General features: G+C 35.5%; 1 protein-coding gene across 1 annotated transcript; it reads left to right on the top strand.

The window, feature by feature from the left end:
* LOC109359708 lies at positions 1,929 to 11,829 on the top strand. The gene is made up of 8 exons (XM_019604404.1): positions 1,929 to 1,995; positions 2,842 to 3,020; positions 3,159 to 3,543; positions 3,796 to 3,960; positions 4,048 to 4,165; positions 4,643 to 4,722; positions 8,257 to 8,534; positions 8,746 to 11,829. The coding sequence occupies exons 1-8, from the start codon at positions 1,929 to 1,931 to the stop codon at positions 11,827 to 11,829; spliced, it is 4,356 nt and encodes a 1,451-aa protein (XP_019459949.1).

The following is an 18,785-nucleotide window of genomic DNA, read 5'->3' as shown; positions in this document are numbered from 1 at the left end:
AAACTTTCTATATAGTACACTTTTTTTTTTGTAAATTGCATATAATTTTAATCATTTACTTTACTTGCACCAAGTAGTACATGCATGATTTTCATTAAGCAATGTCTCGAGTTCGAGTCTTGCGGATGGAAAAAATATCTGTTATGAGAGTTAACCTCATACACTTATGGATGTTCCTGACTTGAACAGGATTGCATCTAGTTCAATGATACATGTGCAAAACCAAAATGTTGGTGGGTTGTCATTAATTAATGTAATATACTGACAGTATAAAGATTTATGCACATGCATTCTAACATCTGTCATTCATTTTGATTACTTTTTTTATAACTCGACAATAATTAAGTATCAATGGTGGATGATGCAATGACAGTGTATAAAACTCTACACTGTCAATGTGTACATCTTTTTCTCTTAATGTAATTTGTTTACTTTCGTGTAATAGATCAAAACTTACTTATTTTACCTTCAATAATTTTTATTTAATTCTATAGTTTTTTTATTATCATTTATTAATATTTTGGTTTTAAAACGGGTAGGGTATGAGAATTTTTCTAGTAAATGTAAATGGGTCTATTTGCATCCAATTTTGAATTGCAAGCAATTCATGGACACAAGTAAAGAGATTGAACAACTCATTTTGACATTACTAATGTATAGTGTGTACAACATACTAGTAGGTATTAATTAACCAATGAACAAACATATATGCAAGGGAAATAAATAAATTACCAATTTCTTTCATCAAAGATAGGGCATTTTAGTATTTGTTGTTACCAAATGATAATTTGTTTTTAAATGTTCAATGATTAGCAAGGAAAACAAATAAATTACTAATTTCTCCCATTAGAGACATGCCATTTAAGTATTTATCGTTTTAAAATGATGATTTGTTTTTAAATGTTCAAGACAATGATTAAGTTAATCCCTAAATGATAAAAATAGAGGCCAAGTTGATACTAAACATAGCACTAATTTGATAGACTTTTTAAGATTTAAAGACAAAAAAGTATTATCTTAAAATAATATACTAAATTATGTGTTTCTCTATCTTTCTATCATCAAAATATGATTAGCTTAAGAAAAAAGATGGGAGACATTAACATTGGAGAAAGTGTACTCTTAAATTAGGTTGTGTTGAGATGTATGTGCCTCTCATATACTACTTGGAGAGCAAGTGAGTAAAACTTTGCCACCAAGATATTTAAGCTTGTCATCCAAGATATTCAAGTTTGGCCTCTAAGTTTTCAAGGTTCTTCTTCTACTATAAAAGGACAAGAGTTGTGACATATTAAATCATCACAAAATCTTCATAGCAACATTAGCAAAAACACAAGAGTCTTGAGTGTATTTTGGTGAGAATTTTTTGGTTCTATTTGAGAGTGTATTTTTAGAGAAAATATTATTCATTGTCCTCATCATTATAAGAGGATATGTTGTACTCTCCTTTTTTTCATAGTGAAACTTTGTTCGTGATCGCCCGTGGTTTTTTTACCTCTCATACTGAGGGGGTTTTCCACGTTAAATCTTGTGTGTTATTTTTCTTGCTTCTTTATTAGCTTCTATTTTGTTCTCAATTGATATGATCATGTGCTTCCGCATTGCGCTCTATTCCTAACAAGTGGCATCAGAGCTCTTACTCAATTGAGCATTTCAAAATGTCTAAATTTGACATTGAGAAGTTTGATGGCAAGATTAGCTTTTCAATTTGGCGAGTCCAAATGAGAGTCATTCTTATCCGGAGCGGATTAAAGAAAGCTTTAGATGGGAAGTCAAAGAAAGCAGCTTCCATGACTGATGATCAATGAGACGAGTTGGATGAAAAGGCGCTTTCGACAATCCAACTTGGCTTATCCAAGGAGGTTCTTCGTGAAGTTGCCAATGAAGAAACTACCACGGCTTTGTGGCTAAAGTTAGAAACTTTATACATGACCAAGAGCCTTGCAAAAAAACTTCGTTTCAAAGAACGGTTATATACCATTCGAATGGTTGAAGGTACTCCTATTCAAATTCATCTTGATGAGTTTAATTCTATTATTATGGATGTGCAAAATTTTGATATTAATATTGAAGATGAGGATAAAGTTGTTTTGTTGGTTGTTTCTTTACCTTCTACCTATAAACATTTCAAAGAAATCATGTTGTATGGAAACAATGATACCTTATCATTTGAAGATGTTAAATCTAATTTATTGTCCAAAGAAAAATTTGATCTTGAAGTTAATTCTGTGGACAAGAACTCAAGAAAAAAGCAGTATCAATTACAAAAAGTTCATATCCAAATCCAAGGGACACAAATCCAACAAAACCTATCGCTATTGCAAGAAACCATGACATGATATTCCTGATTTTTTTATCTTAAAGAAAAAACAAGAAAAACAAAAAAAAGGAAAATTTTAACAATCCCCTGAAGCTACTAATATTGAAGTTGGTTCTAACGGTGATATTCTTTTATATGTTGTCTCTTCTAATAAGATGAATAAAACAGAATGGATTCTTGATTATGGATGTATTTTTCATATGTGTCCTTATAAGGATTTATTTACCACTTTTGAACATGTTGATAGTGGTGTTTTTTTGATGGGAAATGATACATAATGCAAAGTTACAGGAATAGGTACAGTTCAGATCAAGACTCATGATGGTGTTGTTAGAACTTTGGCTAATGTCCGCTATATTCCAGATTTGAAGCGGGACTTGATTTCTCTTGGCACCCTAGATTCTCTTGGGTGCAGGTATTCAGCTAAGGTGGAGTTCTAAAGGTATTAAAAGGTGATATTGTATTATTAAAAGCTAACCAAATAGGTAGTTTATATATTTTGCAAGGATATGTTGTGACAGGCTCAACAGCTATATCTTCTTCTATGCCTGGTAATGATGTCACCAAATTATGGCACATGCGTCTGGGGCATATGAGTGAAAAAGACATACATCTTTTGAGCAAGCAAGTTCACCTTGGTAAACACGATATTAGTAAGTTGGAGTTTTGCAAACATTGTGTTTTTGGGAAACAGAAAAAAGTTAGTTTCTCCACCGCAACACACCGTACCAAATGTATTCTTGATTATCTTCATTTTGACCATTGGGGGCCTTCAAAAGTTCCTTCCCATGGAGGATGCCGCTATATGATGACCATCATTGATGATTTTTCTCGTAAGGTTTGGGTTTATTTTTTGTGGCATAAAAATGACACCTTCTCCACTTTCAAGAAGTGGAAAACTCTTGTTGAAACCCAGACATGGAAGAAAACGAAGAAGCTCAGAACAGACAATGGGTTAGAGTTCTGCAATGGTGACTTTAATGAGCTATGCACGAATAATGGTATTGCTAGACACAAAATCATTCCAAGGAATCCCCAGCAAAATGGTGTTGCAGAAAGGATGAACATGACTTTACTTGAGAGAGCTCGTTGTATGCTCTCACATGCTGGGTTATGGCTTTGGCGTAAATTTTGGGCCGAAGCAGCATCTATTGCTTGCTACTTGGTCAACCGTTCTCCACATTCAGTACTTGACTTCAAAATCCTAGAAAAAATTTGGTCAGGTAATCCTGTTGATTATTCTAATTTAAGAATTTTTGGATGTCCTACTTATGAACATGTTAATGATCGTAAATTAGCTCCAAGAGCTGTTGAGTGCATATTCCTTGGTTATGCATCTGAGTGTAAAAGATATCGCTTATGGTGTTCTGAATCAATGTCACGAAAGTTAACTCTTAGCAGAGATGTGACTTTTAATGAGGATGCATTATCATGTTCTAAAAAACAATTTGTTGTGTCTTCTTCTATTATTACAGGTAATCTGCAGGGTACTAGCGAGAAGCTGGAGTTGATAGTGAAGCCTACAACTCCTAATGTTGATGTTCCATCTTCCTCTACAAATCAATCTAGTATTGATGATTGTTATGTTGATAATGATGATAGTACCACTTCCTCTATTCATCAACAGGAAGATTATTATCGTATTGCCTGAGACAGAATCAAAAGACTAATTAAACACCCACCTAGATACATTGATGGTGACAATTTAATTGCTTATGCATTGTTAGTTGCACAAGAAGTAAATGATGTTGCCGAACCTGCCAACTATACAGAAGTTGTTTCTTGTGCTTATTCTTCACAGTGGCGAGTGGCTATGAATGAAGAAATTGAAGTCTTCATAAGAATGTTACTTGGGCTTTAACATAGCTTCCCAAAGGCAAACAACCACTGAGATATAAACGAGTCTATAAGAAGAAAGACGACATTCCCGAGGTTGAAGATCCGAGATGCAAAGCATGTTTAGTTGCTAAAGGCTTTAATCAAAAGGAAGGTATTTGCTTTAATGAGATATTCTCACCTTTTGTTTGTCATGGTTCCATTCGTGTTTTGCTTGCTTTTGTTGCTTTATTTGATTTGAGTTAGAGCAACTTGATGTAAAGATAACTTTTCTGCATGGAGAGCTAGAAGAAGAAATTTACATGGAATAACCCGATGGATTTATTGTTCCTGAGAAGGAGCATCTTGTCTGTCAATTGAAGAAATTTTTATATGGCCTTAAACAAGTTCCTAGACAATGGTGCAAGAGGTTTGATTCTTTTATGATTGGGCAAGGTTATTGCAGGATTCAATTTGATGACTGTATTTATTTCCAAAAAACTTCAGATGGATCTTTTCTACTCCACTTGCTGCACATTTTAAGTTATCTTTAGATATTTGCCCAAACACAGAGCAAGAGATGGAGCGTATGTCACATATTCCTTATGTTAGTGTAGTTGGTAGTCTTATGTATGCTATGGTGTGCACTAGACTTGATTTAACCTATGTTGTTAGCATGGTCAGTCGATATATGCATAATCCTAGAAAGGATCATTGGAGTGCTGTAAAATGGATTTTTCAGTATCTAAAAGTTACGTTTGGCATTGACTTGGTATTTGACAGAAGCAAGGCTACAACCGATGATGTTGTACGTTATGTTGATTGAGATTATTGTGGTGATATTGATAGAAGGAGATCTCTTTCTGGTTACGTCTTTACTCTTTGTAATAGTGCTCTCAGCTGGAAAGCTACTCTTCAGTCCATTGCTGTATTGTCTACGACTGAAGCAGAATATATTTCAGCAATAGAGGGTGTTAAGGAGGCTATTTCACTTCGAGGTATGGTAAATGAACTTAGTCTAACACGGGGTGTTCTTACAGTATTTTGTGATAGTCAAAATGCTATTCACTTGACTCAGAATAGTCGTTATCATGACAAGACCAAACACATTGATATAAAATGTCACTTTATCTGAGATATTGTTACTATTGGTGAAATTATAGTGGAAAAGATTCATACATCAGAGAATCTAGCAGATATGCTTACCAAGCCTCTTCCAAATACCAAGTTTCAGCATTGTCTAGAATTGGTTGGTCTCTACAACACTTGAGTGCCATTCGGGGCTTTATTTGGCGATGAGCATCTTATCAAATTTGAGCCAAGGTGGAGATTGTTGAGATGTATGTGCCTCTCATATATTTTAGCCACCAAGATATTCAAGCTTGGCCTCCAAGATATTCAAGTTTGACCTCTAAGTTTCCAAGGTTCTTCTTCTACTATAAAAAGACAAGAGTTGTGGTATATTAAATCATCACAAAATCTTCATAGCAACATCAACAAAAATACAAGAGCCTTGAGTGTATTTTGGTGAGAATTTTTTTGTTCTATTTGAGAGAGTATTTTTAGAGAAAATATTATTCATTGTCCTTATCATTATAAAAGGATTTGTTGTACTTTTTTTTTCATAGTGGAACTTTGCTCGTGATTGCCGGTGGTTTTTACCTCCCATATTGAGGAGTTTTTCCACGTTAAATCTTGTGTGCTTCCGCATTGCGCTCTATTCATAACAGTTTGTTTGGTACTTAAAATAGTTTAACTAAAAATTTGTAAGATTCTTTTATAAAAATAGGCAGTTAATTTTATTTTCCTGAATATGCATTATGTTATAAACGTAAGTTGGTTTTTTTAATAAAAAGTAAAGTAAGTTGAGATTTGAGTCATAATTAAGTCAACAATCAAATAGGATTTAGTCTTTGAAGTGTGAGGACAGTTTCATTATTGAGAGAGAGAAAAAAGAAAAAATAGAAGAGAGAAAATAACTCTTGAAGTGAAGTCCTGATTTAGTCAAAGATTTAACTTTTATCATAAAGTTGAATGATTTTAGCTTTTAAAACTCCTTCTTTCTTAGGTGATTAATTAATAAATGTGCATAATCAAACCAGGAATTTTATTTTCATACCAAATATCAACATCAAAGATTAATACTTTAATTTTAACAAACATGGAAAAGGAAATATAAATGAACACATTTTCTCTGTTACTGGTGTCTTGGTGAGTACAATAGTAGTATATACCTTGGAATGATACATTTTTATTACCCCATGATTTATTCATAGTTGTTTGATTGTAATGAAATTTGTAATGGGTGTACTCGACCATATGAATCATTTGAAACATAAACGGATTTATTTGATAGATGAATAGCATTTTCATAAATAATAAATTGAATATAATTTATTAGAAGATATAGAGTTTGTTATTGTTATTAATAATTTTATTATTAAAAGATATAAAATTTATTGTTGATGATATTGATAGATTAGATTTTGTAAAAAATAATAGAATGCAAGTTAAAAATATAATTTTTTAATTAGGATGAGATAGAACAAAACTAAATTATGTGATCCAAGACGTAAGTATTTGATTCCAATATTAAATTTTGACATAGTATTACACATCAACTTTATTTATACTAGTGGGGCCACATGTATTTGGTACTTGTTGGTCTAGATTTTGTGGTGTAAAATATTTATGTTTTATATATTTTATTTTAGAAAATTATAATATATTTTTATATTGAGTATATTTTATGTTGTACTTTTTTATTTGGTGTATTTTATATTATAATTTTTTCTTTATTATAATATTCAATTTAAAGTGAGAAAGATGATTATTATGTTGATGATATTTATATATGATTATATAGTTTTTGTTGAGATTAAAAAACTAGTAACAATGGCAAAACAGGAAAGTGAAAGTTACATCAATGTGATACTTATATTATGTTTTGCCTTTATATATTAGTGCGTCAACTGAGACTTTGTACATATCGACTTAATTCTTATTTTATTAATATAATGTATTATCTTCTTATTATTATTCTTGAAGAAAAAATGATTTATGTATGATAAATGCAACATAGAAACTTAATATATATTAAAGATTTAAGAAAATTAATAAGATTGAACATTGGATATACACAAAGTTTTTGCAAATTTCTCTTATTATGTCTCTCATGATCATTATAGGAGTCATTGAATATTTTCCGTGCAGTGTGTTATTGTGGTTGTGAAGGGTATTTTGACTATTTTCATTGGGATGAGGAAAATAATATGTGGAAGTAAGAGAATGTGTGAAAGAGTAGTGATAGATTGTTATAAAAGAATGAAAATAGTAAGAGAATGTGTAGAAGTTTGTGATACTTATTAATAGGGTAAGTTATAGAAGGATTAAATTTAGAATATGAAATTATGACATGATGATTTTTAATTATTTTGACTTTATATATAGTATATAAATATAGATATAAATGATATATAGTATATATTTGTCTTTGTATATACTATACATATAGTATAAAATGTTTGTATACTTTTTATTATTTGATTCTTGAAGTGATATATTATGATCTCACATACCCATATTCATATAGGGGAGAAATGTAAATGGATGTGATGTTTGTTCTAAGATTTTTAACTGAAGGTAAGGGTTAATTATTATGAAAACATATATTGATTGATACTAAAAATTTAACTAATGCTTTTAATAAATTCTTTAAAAATTAAGGACTAATAAAAATTATTAGAGATTATAATATCTGAATATTCAAAACTAAATATATCACTTTGCAACAAAAATTATAGTAAAACTGATAGGAACCCAGTTCCTATAAGGGCTGAACATGAGTTACAAAGGCCCATACGAATTAAACAAAAGCCAATTGGTTCTCAGACTTTGTGATGAAACAGTAAAATTAGTTATCAATTAAAATTATGTCTTCTATTCCAGACTGGGCTTGTGTGAACAGCCCAGATCCATTAGTGTAACCCTAAATTCTCTAGCTTCTGTATTAAAACCTAAGGCTGTTGATGTCTGGAGGCTATGAAGGATTAATTATTATCTCTTTTTTCTGCATTTTTTCTATCTTCTTACTGTTAACATTTCCTACTAATTCTGCATAGTTCTAAGGCCCTATCAATTTGGTGCTTTCATTCTTGCTACCATGCCTCCTAAAACCACAAACAAAGATGCTGATGACACTCTGGTTCAGATCTTGACGGACAAACTCAAGGAGCAACAAGAGCAGCAAGACTCCAGGCATGAATCAATTGCTGAAGCTCTACGTTGTATTACAGAAAAATTAGCAGGTATGAATACTATTCCACCACAACCCCCTGAACCACCCCACTTGTCCCTCACTCAACCTGGATCCTCACATGTCTCCAACCCTAACCCCAACGTTCCATTACCCAAAAATATCCCCCCCCAACCTACCTATCCCAAATCCTACCATTTCCAACCCACCACCACAACTACAGTCCCCCAACAACCTCCCAAACTATGCACACTCCCCTGTTTCACCTTTTTTTACCCCAACTCATCCATACCTCCGACCACAATTTCCCCAAATGCCCCCCGCACCCTCACAACCTAGACCCCCCAAACTACAGCTAAACCCATTTGACGGATCTGAACCATTGGACTGGTTGTTCCAAGCTGAACAGTTTTTTCAACTCTACCAAGTTCCACCAGATCAACGTCTTCACATCATTTCATTCTATATGAAAGGAGAAGCCCTAAGTTGGTTCAAGTGGGCTTTTCACAATGCCACTTTTCTGGATTGGGACAATTTTACCCGCTGTTTGGAGTCTATATTCGGTCCCTCATGCTATGAAAATCACCAAGCGGAATTGTTTAAGCTTCGACAAACAGGCTCAGTGGCCGAATACCAACGCCAATTTGAAAAACTCTGCAATCGTATTTGGGGACTATCCCCCGAAATCATCTTGAACTGTTTCTTATCGGGCCTTATTCCTGAGATAAGGCGCGAGTTGGCTGTGTTACGCCCAACACACATTGCAGATGCCTTGGGTCTAGCAAAATTGGTGGAATCTAAAATTAAAGACTCCAAACCCACCTTTCCAAGAACTAGCAGATTTCCGCCCTTCCCACCTCACTCCAACCAACCACCTCATCCACGTCCTACATACCAACCAGCAACCACATCCACAAATCCTCCTACCCAAACTGCCTTACCAATCCGTCGTCTCACAATTGCACAGATGCAAGAGCGACGCGCCCAAGGTCTATGTTACAACTGTGATGAAAAATATCACTCAGGTCACAAATGCCAACCAAAACAGTTTATGCTAATGTTAGTAAATGACTTAGACTCCACTGAGGAACAACTCTTGTCTTCAATGGAAACAGTAGACGAAGACATTCAACCTTCTCCTGACGAGCTTATTCATTTTCAACTATCTGAACAAGCTCTCGAAGGCCAACCATCACCCAAGACACTGCGATTTCAAGGTTCCATCGCAGGTCATTCTGTTACGGTTTTGGTAGATACCGGAAGCTCCCATAATGTGCTTCAGCCTCGCCTAGCACACTACCTACAGTTGGACGTCGATCCCACTCCAAATTTTCCAGTCATGGTAGGCAATGGTGCCTATATCTATTGTACAGGTCTGTGTCCCAACACCCCTTTACAACTCAAAAACCAATTATTCTACATTCCCTTCTACTTACTACCCATCAAAGGGGCCGATGTGGTGTTAGGTATTGAGTGGCTGCGAACACTGGGTCCAGTCACCTCTGATTTCGCGGTTCCATCCATGTCTTTCAAGGTGGAGGAAAACACCATCACCCTCCAGGGTGAGACCACTACTTCCATTTCCCCTTCAACATTTCATCAATTGTTTCGTCTCCTCTACACTGATTCTATAGCCTCATTCCATACAATCACTTTCTTACCCTTACTCAATGGTACTACTAATAACACCACTACTACCCCACCACTCAATTCCCAAATTCAAACTCTCCTCACGAGATTTTACAAAAATTTTCATAACCCCCATGGCCTCCCCCCTTCAAGACCCCATGACCACTCTATTCCCCTACTCCCTAACACTGCTCCAGTCTCGGTTCGACCTTATCGATACCCTCACTCACAAAAAGACATCATGACCAAAATGATCCAGGACATGTTAACAGAAGGAATTATAACACCCAGCACTAGCCCATTTTCTTCCCCAGTTTTGCTCGTAAAAAAAAAGGATGGCACATGGAGATTTTGTGTAGATTATCGGGCTCTCAATGCAATCACCATTCATGATCGCTTCCCGATCTCCACTATCGATGAATTGTTGGATGAGCTCGGTGCAGCCACCATTTTTTCCAAGATCGATTTAAGATCTGGTTATCACCAAATACGTGTGAATGCCAATGACACTGCCAAGACAGCATTTCGGACGTTCGATGGTCACTATGAGTTTTTAGTTATGCCATTTGGGCTAACAAATGCCCCCTCCACCTTCCAAGCAGCAATGAATGACCTTTTGAGGCCCCATTTGCGGAGGTTTGCTCTGGTTTTCTTTGATGATATCCTTATTTATAGCTCTTGTTTAACTGATCATCTACTGCATCTGAGCATCATATTGGACCTACTTGTTTCTAACCAGTTTTATGCCAAGCTTTCCAAATGTTTGTTTGGGGTTGATACAGTTAGTTATTTAGGCCACATTATTTCAGCCGGGGTGGTCCGACCCGACCCCGACAAGATTAAAGCAATGCAGGAATGGCCTCAGCCACGTTCTCACACGACTCTCAGGGGTTTCTTGGGCCTCACCGGGTTCTACAGAAAGTTCGTAAAGAATTACGCCGCACTCGCCGCTCCCCTCACCGACCTATTACGATTACAACAATTTACATGGCCAAATGAGGCACACAGTGCCTTTACAAATTTAAAAAATGCAATGTCTACAACTCCAGTGCTGCATCTTCCTGATTTCTCCTTGACCTTCGATGTGGAAACTGATGCCTCTGCAGTTGCTATCGGTGCAGTGTTGTCTCAAGGTGGTCACCCTTTGGCCTTCTTCAGCAAGAAGATGACACCAAGAATGCAGCATTCTTCAGCGTATGTACGCGAGATGTTCGCCGTCACCGAATCTGTAAAAAAGTGGCGTCAGTATCTTATTGGCAGGAAATTTACCATCTACACAGATCAACAGAGTCTCAAACACCTGATGACTCAGGGTTTCCACACTCCAGAACAGCAAAAATGGGCTACAAAATTAATCGGGTTCACTTTTGATATAAAATATAGACTAGGTACCTCAAATCGTGTGGCTGATGCTTTGTCCCGGTGTCACTCCGAAGAATCCGGCCAGTGCTACTCCATGACTTCCGTCACTCCCCAACTTCTGGACAGACTTCATTCTTATTATCAAACACCAGCTGGGCAAGCAGTTATACAACAAAACATATCCGATCAGTTCCATTTTTCACACGGATATCTATTTTACCAACAGAAACTGTTCATACCTGCCATTGAAGACTTCCGACTGACTTTGGTGAAGGAATTTCATGAAACCCCGGTAGCCGGACATTCTGGTTGGCGACCCACCTTGGCTAGACTGACAGCTTCATGCTCGTGGCCTGGGGTTAGCAAGGACATCAAGAAATTCGTCCGTGAATGCGCCATCTGCCAATCCAACAAATCCCTGCCACAGAAAACACAAGGATTATTATAGCCATTACAAATACCAGAACGGGTGTGGGAAGATCTTTCTATGGATTTTATAACCCATCTACCTCCATCACAAGGGCACACGGTTATATGGGTTATTGTGGACCGACTTACTAAGTACTGCCACTTTATTGCCTTACCGACACGATTTTCGGCAGAATCTTTGGCACGTCGTTTCTTGAACGACATATGCAAACTCCATGGTGTCCCAAAGAGTATCGTCTCCGACAGAGACCCGATTTTTCTTAGTGGGTTCTGGAAAGAGCTTTTTAAGCTCTTGGGGACGTCCTTGTGCTACAGCACAGCCTACCATCCCCAATCCGATGGTCAAACAGAGGTTGTAAATAGGGGACTACAAACTTACCTGCGTTGTTTCACCGGAACACATCCGACTCGCTGGTTTGCTCATCTTTCTCTTGCGGAATACTGGCACAACACAAAGCTGCACTCATCCCTTCGGCTTACACCTTTTGAAGCGTTATATGGCCGACCACCTCCGTCTCTTCGTGACTATCTCCCCGGTTCCATCACCAATCCACAGATCCGAGATATGTTACAAACCAGAACAGAAATGTTAGTCACTCTAAAAAAAATCTCCTTCATGCTCAACAACGCATGAAGTCACAAGCTGATTTAGGAAGAAAAGACATTACCTTTGAAGAAGGGGAGTGGGTCCTCCTTCGGCTCCAACCGTATCGGCAGAACACCGTGGCTCGCCGTCGTTCTCATAAGCTTTCCCGTCGTTTTTTTGGACCCTTCAAAGTGATTCGGCGTATCGGTTCAGTGTCCTATCACCTCGACCTCCCTTCTTCGGTTCGTATTCATCCAGTATTTCATGTTTCGTTGCTCCGCCGTTTTCATGGTGACCCACATGCTCATACCATTGACCTGCCCCCGACGGAAGCATTTCCAGAACCACCAGTCCAGAACGGTGTGTCAGCCATGGATGGACCACCGCTTTCTGCTTCACGGTCTAGTGCGAATATGGAGCACAAGAAATGTTCATTGCTGAATGAGAAGCAAGGGAAGAGGCATCACGGTTTGGTTGAGGGGAGAGACGCAAACCGTGTTGGAGCAGAGGAGAAGGCATGGGGAGAGAATAGTGTGGAAGATTTCATTGATGGTGATAATATGGAAGTAAATAATATTATCTTGTCTTCTGCAAAGTGCATTGATAAGGCATTAAAGCTGTGTACCACCTTGCTTCCTCGGGCAGTTCACCAAGTGCATGCAGATCCATTGGATTTGGGAGTTCCACTCCAACCCTTGGATTACCTGCCAGATTCTGCCAAAGCATTAATCACTGCCGCGTCCCAAGGCGTCTCCAAGGGTCAAACACACGTTTCCCCACAAGCTCAATCTGGAGGGTTCATTCCATCCCCCAAAATGACGCCAATGATGATCCAACCGTCCACTAAATCCAGCTGTCCCCCACTTGCCAGTGCCAACCGTTGCATCCCCAGTCCACGTGGAATCCACTACACGGAACCTTCTACACACCTTGAGGACAAGGTGTCTCTTCAAGGGCTGAGTGATGATAGGAACCCAATTCCTATAAGGGCTGAACATGAGTTACAAAGGCCCATACGAATTAAACAAAAGCCCAATTGGTTCTCAGACTTTGTGATGAAACAGTAAAATTAGTTATCAATTAAAATTATGTCTTCTATTCCAGACTGGACTTGTGTGAACAGCCCAGATCCATTAGTGTAACCCTAAATTCTCTAGCTTCTGTATAAAAACCTAAGGCTGTTGATGTCTGGAGGCTATGAAGGATTAATTATTATCTCTTTTTTCTGCATTTTTTCTATCTTCTTACTGTTAACATTTCCTACTAATTCTGCATAGTTCTAAGGCCCTATCAAAAACACAAATTTTATTCTCCACATATTCTAAAGAAAATGGTCAATGGATAAGTCCTAAAAGTTTAAAGAGGCCATATATAACATTATCCTTCTAAAAGACTTATATGGTAACTATGTTCTATTTGTATCTTTAGAAATTAAAAAGTTTAGAGTATATGATAGTTATCTTAAACTTCCAAGAGCTTTGTTTTTTCGTACTAACTTGATAAACATTATACCTTTAGAGGATTGATGAAAACTTTACTAAAAAAATAATATATTTTATTCCTTCACCTATGCTCTCAAGGTACGCATTGATAAAACCATAGGAGATAAAATATTATGATGCATACATCGAGATAAAGTATTTGATTCCAGCAGGATTTCTCATATTGCTCAATTTCTCTTTTCTAATGGTGGCTGATTATGCTTTTAATAATTCCAACTATGCTATTACAGCTGTCATGTCATGTATATGCAGGGATGCTGAGTTTTTTTGTTTTTCAAGTAAGAAAATTGTGGGTATAAATAAAACTTCACACTATTTATTTTCTTTGAACAATTACTCCTAAGCATAACTGGGAGACAAGTTATCAAGTGGTCTTATATTATATATTTGGATGGAGAAATCATTACCTTACTTTTATTTTATTTGAATTTATATAATTTATGTTTATTTTATTAGTTATTATTTGAGTTTTATTATCTTATTTTTTATAATAATTTTTACCTATATAATAAACTATTTATATTGTCTTATATTTAAGTTTGATAATTATTTATCACCCTATATTTCTAATATATCTAAGAATTTCTCCTCTTTTCAGAGTGATATTCATGAAACACCATAATTTTGCAACTAGTATATATATCATTCATGAGCCAGACTTCTCTGCATTATTCGACAGGACAATTAGGTAGAAATACATAGAAAAATAAAAAAATAATAACACTTTATCTTTTTAACTTACACTGGCTTAAGCAATTGCCTCAATGCAAGTATAATAAAAACAAAATTAAAGACATGATTTGTTCCTACAAAAAAATTTATGGTTATCAATTTGGTCGTTGGAAAAATAAAATTTCTAGAACAATCTAAAAAATATCAAATATAAGTTATCTTAGTATTTTTAGCATACTTTTATGACTATTTTAATTCATGATCACTATTTTGAATAATAGTTTGAATTGTTATTTTTTTGAAGATCAAATTGGTACGTACAAAATCTTAAGGACCAAAGTAAATATTCACTTTAAAGTTAAAAAATGATAATAAGGAAACATTAATTAAAGTTTCTCGCGACCCGATTTTCGACTGGAAGAGAGGAACACGATTTCTACATCTCCCGATTGATTTGGAGTCACCATTAAGTTTTTTGTGGTTAAAATATAGAAAACTCTATTTAATGCCCAATTTGGATAATATGGTCTTTTGAACAAGAGTTTTGAGTTCGGGAGTTGATTACGGATCGAGGAAAGTATAGTTCGCCTGTATTAAAACAATACACTTGCTAATCACATAGACTTTATACCTTTAAACAATTCATTTAATAAGAATTTAATTACTAAAACAAAAAATATATTTTTTATGATTGTGTCTGACAAGAGTTCATATTTCTTCTACGTATCCCTAAATGCAATAGAGAAATCAAGACTACGTAGTTCTAGTTTGAAAATTGGTTGGTCGAAATAGAATTTGAATTTTGTCATTTTTAAGATAGATGAAGCAGCAAAAACTAATGTCCGTACCGCACCAAATCACAAATAGATTTTTTTTTAAATAATTGAAATATTTTTCTCATCAAGATACATGAAGCAACATAAATTAATATTTGCATCTCATCAAATCTAAAGAGATTTTATTAAAAGTAATTGAAATATTATTCTCCTTAAGATAGATGAAGCAATAGAAACTAATATTCGCATCGCATCAAATCTCAAAGAGATTTTTTTAAACGTGATTGAAAATTTATCATCTTCAAGATCGACGAAGCATGAAAAACTAATGTCCGCACTGCATCAAATGTGAAAGAGATTTTTAAAGTTATTTGAAATTTTTTATATGACACCCTTATTTGTAAAGTAATGTTTTTTTATAGAACTATCATATTACTCAAAATGATTTAATTATTACACTGTTAAAAACTAAATTTATTAAGAGATGGTTATTTATAGAAAAAAGAATAAATAAAACAACGTAAAATAATTATATGAAAAAGGAATAAAAAACAGTATACCTATAGGATTTTTGTTGTGCCTCTATACGCGGTATGTATCAGTAGTTTGTTTCTGTATTCATGAATATGAGTGCATATGCTCCCATCTAGACTTTGATATATCATACTCTTGATAAAGGTTGGCAATTTTTTTTGCTACAAAGTCACAGTAGTAAAATACAGCTTCAACATACAAATGCCTACTAGTGACTGCTTTGTAATCATGTACCAAAATGTATGCCAAGGCTGTATTTATAAAGTGAACTAACCCCCATAAAAATGGGTCCTCATATATTTCGTTTTGAAAATGAATGAACTGGATTGAATTCATGTTTGTAGCATTTTGATTTCAACAGATTCTTAAATATGGCTCCAATAAATATCATCCTTAATTATCTTATTCCTCAACCATAGTGAATAATCATGAAGATGATAATCCTTATACACTCTACCAGGCACTTCCACTCCCCACCTTGGCAGTTACAACAAATCCAAATTTTATCCAATAATGACATGTTATAGTGCTCCTTGGTAGCCATAAACCTGCACCAATTATTCGTGTTGATGCTAAGACTGTGAACAGGTTCAAGAACCCAATCACTATGTTGTTGAAACGTTGCATTGAGATTCTCTCTCTTTTTTTTTCTTTCTTAAATCTTCTTCCTACTATCTCTGTTGGTTGGTTTCTCCTTGAGATTCTTGTGATGAAGGCATTGGTGGTTTTGATTTGTTTATGTCACTGCATAAAGCTGAGAGTGCCAAAACTTCTATCTCTTTTACATCACATAATACCACTCAAGAATATCCCTTGGTGGAAGATGAGCCGCATAAAACTAGCCCTTCACATAAACATTACTTTCAACATTCTTAAGCAAATCTAACACGAGCAGATTTGACAGGTCATCCCTTCACCATGCTTACTTGGACTACTTTTCTAAGAAGGCACCACTTTTGGAGATTTTCCAACTATAATCCTTAGCTTGAACGCGGAAATCCTTATGATCATGACTTCGTTCCCATAACCCAATGTTTATGCCCATACATAAATAAAAATGGAACAACCATGATCTAGACCGAAGAAACCCCAAAAGATTTCATGGTGAAGAAGAAGAGCATACCTTGATTAGCCCTTTGGAATCTCGAAGGTACGAGAGTGTGATGATCTTCGAGATGTTAGAGTACTTAATGGTTTTCCTTATGCTTCTCTAGAGGGGAATGAGAATGCCAAGTTCCAAGAGTGTTGCTTGATAATGTTGTTGACTTATGGTTACCTTATGGAATTGTGATGGTGTGTTATCTTATGCTTTGATAACTCTTCACAATTCCCTTTATTCTCATCAGCCTACTCAATAAAACTCGTTGCTCTACAAATGGGGACCATAACCCATAAAAGTAACTGAAGCAGTTACTGCTTAAGTTGCAAAAATTCTGATTCAGTCCCTTCATCAAATCAGAAATTGTCTAAATGTATCTACACTTATAATATTTCATGACACATATGCCCTTAGCCACCAAATTAATTACTAGAGATCATTTTATATTTGGGCTAATTAAATAATGGCCATAACACAATTATATAATTATATTTGTGACCCACAAATTGTCACGAATTCTAACAATCTCCCACTGGTCACACATATGATTCTCTATATGTGTTATTCTTATTGCGTGCTTAAATATTGCCATTATGACTCAAGCATATCCAAATTATCTCATCCATTAGTCCTGTCTTCATATCGAATTACAATGAATTTCGCCATATCAATCATGACTAATTCAACAATGATCACCAACATTGACACAACTAAATGACATAGATTCATCATGAAATGTGTAACATGAAAATCACATGAATATGATCTGTACATGTCAATTTCAACTGGTCCTACTTAACTTTAGTGAGATCCTTAATAATTGCATAAAACCTTATTGTACAAAGTATAAAGACAGAATACCAAACTGAATGATTAATCAACTGAAGTTTGAATACAAAGTATTCGTACATAATATCGAAATTACATAGAACATAACAAAAGATGTGCACATTCTAACTCCCACTAAACCAAAAAATCCTCACATTGTAGAACACCCATGTGAGCAGTATGCTCATGAAAGACCTTGGGTGTGATAGCTTTTATAAGAGGATCCACAATCATGAAGTTAGTGCCTAAGTGTTCTATGGAAAGTTGTCCACTTTGTACTTTCTCCTTAACAACTAGGAACTTAATGTCGATGTGTTTCGACTTAACTGAACTCATGTTGTTGTTGGAGAACAACACAGCTGACCTATCGTCACAATATAACTTTAGTGGTCTTTCAATTCTGTCCACAATTCGCATCCCAGTGACAAAATTTCTCAGCCATGATGACTGATGTGATGACTGATGTGATGCCTTATTGGTCTGATCTCCTATATGTGAGCATATAATCTTTTGATCCCTTTAAGTACCTCATGACCCTTTTGGCTGCTTTCCAATGGTTAGATAAACATAGCCCAAAGTAGATCGCTACTATCTTGGCATCCCGCAAAATTAGAGTCAGAGTATCCAATGATCTCTAATTGGTCTGATCTCCTATATGTGAGCATATAATCTTTTGTTCCCTTTAAGTACCTCATGACCCTTTAGGTTGCTTTCCAATGGTCAATTCCTGGATTACTCATATATCTGCCTAAAACCCCAACTATGAACGCTATATCCGGACGTGTACACACTTGAACATACATGAGACTCCCTACAGCTGATGTGTAATAGACCTTTAGGGCACTGATTGAGACTAAATTTGTCTCCCTTAGCAACTGGAGTATCCATTGGTTTACAGTCCTACATGCCATATCTTTTAAGTACCTTTTCTATATAGCTCTTTTGTGATAATCCAAGAATACCCCGAGATCTGTCTCG

The sequence above is a fragment of the Lupinus angustifolius genome, chromosome LG11 (assembly GCF_001865875.1).
Source record: "Lupinus angustifolius cultivar Tanjil chromosome LG11, LupAngTanjil_v1.0, whole genome shotgun sequence".
NCBI lineage: Eukaryota > Viridiplantae > Streptophyta > Magnoliopsida > Fabales > Fabaceae > Lupinus > Lupinus angustifolius.
Note: the sequence above shows the minus strand (reverse complement) of the source record. Positions and strands in the feature narration are given on the sequence as shown.

Bases quoted from the DNA above. Each gene is read 5' to 3' on its own strand.
- LOC109359708 (XM_019604404.1), top strand. From the start codon at position 1,929: ATGACCAAGAGCCTTGCAAAAAAACTTCGTTTCAAAGAACGGTTATAT. The intron at 4,166-4,642 runs GTTACTTGGGCT...AAAAAACTTCAG, and splicing joins ATTGAAGTCTTCATAAGAAT to ATGGATCTTTTCTACTCCAC. The intron at 8,535-8,745 runs GTTCCATTACCC...CCCAAACTACAG, and splicing joins TCTCCAACCCTAACCCCAAC to CTAAACCCATTTGACGGATC.